The sequence below is a fragment of the Camellia sinensis genome, chromosome 5, assembly GCF_055761805.1.
Source record: "Camellia sinensis isolate YWXY chromosome 5, ASM5576180v1, whole genome shotgun sequence".
Classification (NCBI taxonomy): domain Eukaryota; kingdom Viridiplantae; phylum Streptophyta; class Magnoliopsida; order Ericales; family Theaceae; genus Camellia; species Camellia sinensis.
The window spans coordinates 136,264,787-136,271,458 of record NC_138965.1 but is presented as its reverse complement, the minus strand read 5'-3'; the positions used below and the strand labels follow the sequence as shown (position 1 = coordinate 136,271,458).

The window sequence follows — 6,672 nt, the reverse complement described above, 5'->3', positions numbered from 1 at the left end:
TTTGGAAACTAATTTTTTTAGTCAAAAAGTTAAAAAATGACAAACGAAAAAGTCAACAATTCTTTTTACTTTTCTACACATTTTTTCATAAAAAATTAAAAGACCAACTAAAATAACTAATTCTCAAAACAATCTTCAACCAATGTGGCTAGTCCGTTTGCCTAGAATCACTGCACTTTAATGTAAAAAATAAATATAAAATAAATAAATAAATAAAATAGGCAAAATCTCTACCTTTTTTTTTAGATGATAATACCACACCCAAAATAAAGTCCCTAAAAATAACATTATTTCACATATAGCTCAAATCATATATCTACACCACATTTTACTTACTCGACACTTCTTTCGGCTTTGTAACTTTTCTTAATAAACATGTCAACAATCACACAAGTCTACATTACCAAACTACATATTTGGTTCCTCAAAGAACATTATCCCAAAGCTTTTTGGATATCACACAAACAAGTAGAACCACAAAAGGTCTCCATGGTTGACTTCTTGATTATTGGGTAATATTTCAAGAGCGCCAAAGAAAAATGTTACGATGATTATCGATTTTTGTCATCTTATATTTATTACCATATGAGGTGTCAATCTAGCAGTATGTCAGCATTGCATTGAAAATATTCAAGAATGGTGAAACTCGTTACACTGGTATTGTCATATTACATTCGCAAATAAAACGTACATGACAAAATATAAAAAATGTAGATCAAAAAATAATACTGCATTATTTAAAAATTAGTATCCTCAATGGAGCTCACATGCACAACATTTCAATACCCATGCCTGCCTCAGAACAACCATGTCCCACCACCTGCAACCAATTTTGAGTAAAAATTTCCCAAGAAAAAAGCTGACCCATCTTTTGGTCCAGATATCTTGTGGCCACAACCCCCTTTGCCTGAGACTAGTCCAGGTGAGTGGGGACCAACTGTGTCAAAAATGGTTTACAAAAACAAAAGAAAGAAGCAGAGAAAATGTTAAGGACCACATAACAGGTTTTCTTTAACCTAGGCAAGAAGACTGGTTGTCATAGTGAAAGACTAATATTCCAAGCAATATTATCGACTCATAAAAATCCAAGCACTAGTTTGCTTGTCATCATAATAACATAAACAAATAAGTCTACATTTTCACAGACTGATCATTCAAAAATAACAAAACACACTACACAATCCCACAAGCAAGGTATTCACAATTTCCAATTCTAACCTTCACCATGTTTGTTTAGTAGTTGTATAACACAAATAGTCTACTACCACTTAAATCAAAATCCAACCCTTCTAATTTACTTCTGTTATCTCTTGATCAAACTCCCAACTAAAAACTGAGCAACAACCCCTTTCTTGTACACCCTTTTCAGCAATGAGAGAACCCCCAACCCCAAAAGATTTTAATTAAAAAAAGAAGGAAAAGACAACAAAAATCAAATCAAACTTCACAATTCAGATTTGAGCTCTGAATCCAAGGTTATAATTGTCCCTTCACCTTCTAAGGATGACGGAGGAAGCTTGCATCTAGGATTCAACTTCTTCACTTCCTCACTCGAATATATGATTATCTTCTTAACCATATTACAGAATTCCCTGAAACAAGAATTTGAAAACAATAGCTGAATTAAAATCAGAAACTTTGTGCGGCAGTTAAAAAAATTGTGGGAATTTTGAAGATACTCACAGCCACGGATCATCACCCACAAGCATCATATCCCCTTCATCGTCTGTGTAAACAACTTCCCATTTATTTCGGATGTGAAGCTCTCCTTTAATCTCAAACATCTTCTCCAGCTCGTCAATGAGTGGACCGTACCCTTCCAGAGAAGTCAAGTCAACAGCACGACCAACAGCAACCCCTTGCATTTGCACCTTCTCAAACATCCAACATATTTTCATTAATAAGAATCCTAAGAAGCATAGACACTTCTAAAAAGGTAACATGTCTCACATTGTATCCAACACCGACACAAGATGATTTGGACACTTTCCAACACTTAAACATGAAACACATAGGAGTTTGAATATAAAAAAAAAAACTTAGAATCAAATGATAATACAAAACAATGTAAATTTATAACTATTTTCTTCCTTTAGATTTTAAAAATTATTATATTTAATTTCACTCAAATATTCAAATATAAATAGTGTAGCCAGTGCACGAAGCTCCCGCTTCAAATATATGACATAATAATTATTTATCCTTATATGTAACATATGATATATATATAATTATAAATTTTGCACATGTCCCCCACATGCCGTGCCCTACCTTTTTTAAAAATTTGTGTCTACGTGTCCTTGTTTGTGCTTCTTAGTTAAAAACTAAAGACCGAAATAAATTCATGTATCTAAAGAGAGCAAGCAGATTGTGTTGTACTTCACCTTAGTACGAGTTCTTGTGGAATTGGTGCAAGCCTGCTTGCTCTGCATTTCTTTCGGCAATCCCTCTGATTGAACTTGCTCCTTTGAGCAGTTCAAAACATCTACAGTTTGAGTCATATCAGCTTCAGACAACACAACCGGGGTGGGAACAGCATTTGGGCATGCCAATTCCTTCTCTGGGTGAGCAGGCCACATGGAGTTGTTTGTCAAATCAATCCCAAATAATCGACAACCAGTAGAAGTCTCAGATTTTTTCCCCCTCTCCACCAGATCGAGTGTTGCACTACTGTTTGGCCTTGACAAGCCATGAGAGGTATAATCAGAAAGAATAGATCGAGCTGCTGCATTTTTGTATTCTCCTATTGAGTCTCGTAACAGATTTTGAGAACCATTTCCAAGTGGAGGAGACCAAATGCCATCTGCCCAAGCCCTTGAGCTACAACAGCTACCACTATTATTGAGATTGCTATTAAGGTTTATTTGCTTCGGAGGCCATATGCTTTCATTGCTTTGGACATCAGTTGTACTACCTAAGTGGCTGAATTCAAGGGACGTGGCTGATCCAGGATACCAGAAAGCAGAAGCAGCTGAATTGGTAGTATTTTCTAAAATTACAAATGCAAATCAATAAATCCTCAAACTCAACATTGGTTCACTTAAAAAACCCATTTGCAATAAGTCAGATATCATACCAGTAACTGGAAGATCAATAGATCGGGGCCTCTTGCTTTTCATTGCTGGTGGAGAAAGGTTTATCGAAGCAGAAGCTACGAAAGGTTCTATCTCCCACAGTGAAACCTTTTCTGGTCTATGTATGGTTGCTGGTTCATCCCACTGGATCTAAAAAAGGATATTGTTGGGGAAACAAGTATCAAAAACAAGGCGATAAACAAGTCACTATTCAAATAAGTCAAATCACAATTCACAAGTAATTTCCACCTTCAATGACCGCCATTTGGACTCTGGCCACTGGTGTGATATCTCCCCAACCCCAACTATAGTGCCTGTGAACCTGGAAAAAAACAAAACAAAACAAACAGGAATTATAGATCAAGAAGCCAACTCTTACCAGAAATCTCTCCACATACATAACAAGAAAATTACAAATACCTTCTCTCAGGAGAATCTTCTCCTTCAAATCTCATCTTGAATCGCATGCCAACTGAGAACCCATTTTTTACAGCCTCTAGATATTTGTTCAACCCAATGATAAACTGGCTTGTCCTGGTCATTTAGCATGGAGCATAAGAAAAATAATGCTAAAATATATCATCAAGAACACACCAATAGATATCATCTTGAGAGGGAGGGGATTGAACCTTGGTTTGTAGTAGACAACAAATAGGGTTTGTGTAGTAATGGCATGAGATGCAGTGGCAAGCACTCCTAGATGCATGCTCTGGCTGGATATCACTGACGGTGGCATAGGGGTCTGCTGCCGAGCAAGTCGGCGAACCCCAACTCGAAGTTCCCCACTATCACCTCTGCATAATAGGCAATCATTGATTAAAAACAAAGAATCTCAATCCCAACAGTACAAGAAAAGAACTTTTAAAAATTACAAATAAATAAAATAAAATAAAATAAAAATCAAGTATCGAATACCTCAGGAAAACAAAAGCATCCCCTGCAACTAATCTTTTGGAAGTCACAAAAGTACTCCAGCCTGTCGTAAGCAAATGTCTTCGAGGTTGACCTGATATCATCAATTTATGCAAAGGAAAAGAAATATAGATTTCACGTCTCAGGATGTTATCTATAGACTATACCTGAATTAAACGACAACATGGCAAAAAGGCACGAAGCAAATGGCAAGAAGGGTGGGACTTGCCTCTGAATATATGCTTAAATCGCCACTCATACCCATGAAGATCTTTGGCAACCAAATCCTGGGTTGGGGTTGACTGGGTCATGTCCTGAAGGATATGAAAAGGCAACTCAAATGTTTGAATAATTTAGCTGGGTAAAGAAGAGAGAAGAGACCGTTATCATCCCCAATCGTTTGAAAAATAGAAAGAGAAAAAGAAAAAAGAACAAAAAAGGTTTATTACGCGATTAAGGAGAAATCAAAACCACTTGTCATGAGAATTTAGAGACAAAACTAACAATCACCAAGAGACTCTAAAAAGGTTACTTTTCTTTTCTCCCTAAATCACCAAATCCAAACAATTTTGAGTAATCAAAACCCCACTATAACAGTACTAATTACAACCAATTTCCCATATATTAGGCCTACTTTCCAATTTCTTGAAACTATAACATCAACTTAATTTCAATTTTGTTTTTTCTTTTCCTCAGATAACTAACAGAACAGAGGGAAATGAAAATGAGAGAAATTACCAATTGTGGCAGGCATTCGTTGGCATGCTTCCGAAGAACAGAAAACCCTCCATGGGTGCTAGTATCAGATGCCGTTAAAATTTTACAGAAAGAATGAACAGTCTGTTTCGGTTGCTCTGGCGGGCTCGGATCAGGACTTGTAGGTTCAGATTGCTATTATCATCGCGACAAAACATTCACACACAAAATTACTTTAAAAACCCAATTTTCCCAATATTGCAAGGCATAAAAATAAATGATTTAACAGTAATAAGCTCACATCTGCTTCTGGGTGTAAAGTGATCTGTGCATAGACTTCATCTGTTTCTGGCTCTGCCTATTAGTTTGAATCAGGACAAATACAGGTAGTAAAAACGAAAGCAATTCCATTCATAAATTCAAACAAAGCAGAGAAACAAAACTTTCTTAAAAACAAAGATCAACGAATCCAGAAATGGAGTAGTACCATTAAATGTATGTTCACAACGCGACAAAGGATCTTGGATGGAAGATTAAACTGTGGGATTTGTTGATTAAGTTCTTCATTTGTTGATGCCTCTAACTGCAAACCCAATAGTTTATTACCCAAATCACAAGAAAACTATAGATAGAAAATGAAGAGACAGAGAGAGAGTTGCATACTTGTTCCATGTGACCTTGTGGGAAGTAGAAGACCCTCTCTCCAGGTCGAGGAACATCAACCAGAGGGCCTGCACATGCCTTCCATAGCTCCGTATACAGATCATGACTTCTCAAACCTATCCATGAAAAAAAATATCGAAAACAAAAAAGAAAATATAAGGATCAGCTTCAAATCTTTGTCCGTTTTGCCGAGAAAGTGAAGGAAAACAGAACACAACAAGAGTTGAAAACTTCAGTTGCGAGGCTGAACAGCAGAGCACGTAAAATTACAAATTTTCCCCCCCTTTCCACTTCAACTTTCTCAGCAACCAAACAGCAGATTTTAGCACAGTATTTTGCCAGAAAAACACTACAATTCCGGGAAAAAAACACAAATCCAGCATCTCCTCACCTGTATCATGACGTTCCCCTCTGAGATTATCCACATGCGCCATTAAAATAGCTGAACCAAAGCTCACAATCTAGAGAGAGAGAGAGAGAGTAGAGAGAGAGAAAGCAAAAAACGACTAATGTAGCTTCAGAAACCTTGTTCACGAACTTCAACCTACCCCATTTATCATCATCATCATCATCTTCGAAGCCGTTATCTAAACAATAATAATCACAGAAAACCCTTTTGATTGTTGTATATAATACACACTTGGTAACAGTCTCTCTATGTAACCGATTTCAATCGATTATTGACGATTGTCTTTCACTCTCTCTCTCTTTTATCAGTTACAAAACCGCTCCAACTTTGTCTTCTCAGTAACAAAACCGCCTTTTTTTTAGCCCAAACACTGCTTTTCCTTCAACATCTCCATCACCTGAATCGACGTTACCAAATCCCAAAACCGCTTTCCAAGCCTCCTCTCTCCTCTCTCTTTCTTTTCTCTCTATATAGGCCTGTCACACTCTCTCTCTCTCTCGAGTTTCTCTCTCTATATAGGCGTTTTCTCTTTCTCTCTCTAAAGTAGAGTTTAACTGTGGTTAGGTTTAGGGGGGAAGTAAGGGTTGTCCGTACGAGAGTAAACGACAGTCGTCTGATAACGGCGGCTGGCATTTATGAGAGAATATAATGCCATCCAAACAGAAAAAATAGTAGTAGAAAATGACGTAAAAACATTGATCAAGATCATTTTTTTTGTTTTCAAAACTGCACATTATTATTTATTTTTATCAATTCTATAAATATATAAAAAATTTGAAATGATATTTATTTTGATTATATGATAAGTTTTACACTAATATTAATAAATAAAATATTACAAAAATTGGTAAAAGTTTATTCTAAAATGAAACACTAATAAATTTTAAATAGTGATGTTATGAATTATTTGATTTTTTT

General features: G+C 36.1%; 1 protein-coding gene across 1 annotated transcript; it reads right to left on the bottom strand.

The window, feature by feature from the left end:
* Window positions 1–1,072: 1,072 nt before the first annotated feature.
* On the bottom strand, window positions 1,073–6,372 carry ARF11 (auxin response factor 11). The gene is made up of 14 exons (XM_028261115.2): window positions 5,737–6,372; window positions 5,346–5,461; window positions 5,170–5,265; window positions 4,984–5,040; window positions 4,725–4,877; window positions 4,216–4,300; window positions 3,990–4,080; window positions 3,704–3,868; window positions 3,495–3,608; window positions 3,324–3,396; window positions 3,077–3,224; window positions 2,385–2,989; window positions 1,684–1,871; window positions 1,073–1,592 (listed from the first exon to the last, which is right to left on the bottom strand). The coding sequence occupies exons 1-14, from the start codon at window positions 5,777–5,779 to the stop codon at window positions 1,445–1,447; spliced, it is 2,082 nt and encodes a 693-aa protein (XP_028116916.2). The 5' UTR covers window positions 5,780–6,372; the 3' UTR covers window positions 1,073–1,444.
* Window positions 6,373–6,672: the final 300 nt, after the last annotated feature.

Excerpts from the sequence above, each read along its gene's own strand:
- ARF11 (XM_028261115.2), bottom strand. The coding sequence starts at position 5,779 with ATGGCGCATGTGGATAATCTCAGAGGGGAACGTCATGATACAG. Across the intron at positions 3,609-3,703 it reads GTTGTCTACTACAAACCAAG|GACAAGCCAGTTTATCATTG; the intron begins GTTCAATCCCCT and ends CTAAATGACCAG. Across the intron at positions 3,397-3,494 it reads GAAGATTCTCCTGAGAGAAG|GTTCACAGGCACTATAGTTG; the intron begins GTATTTGTAATT and ends GTTTTTTTCCAG.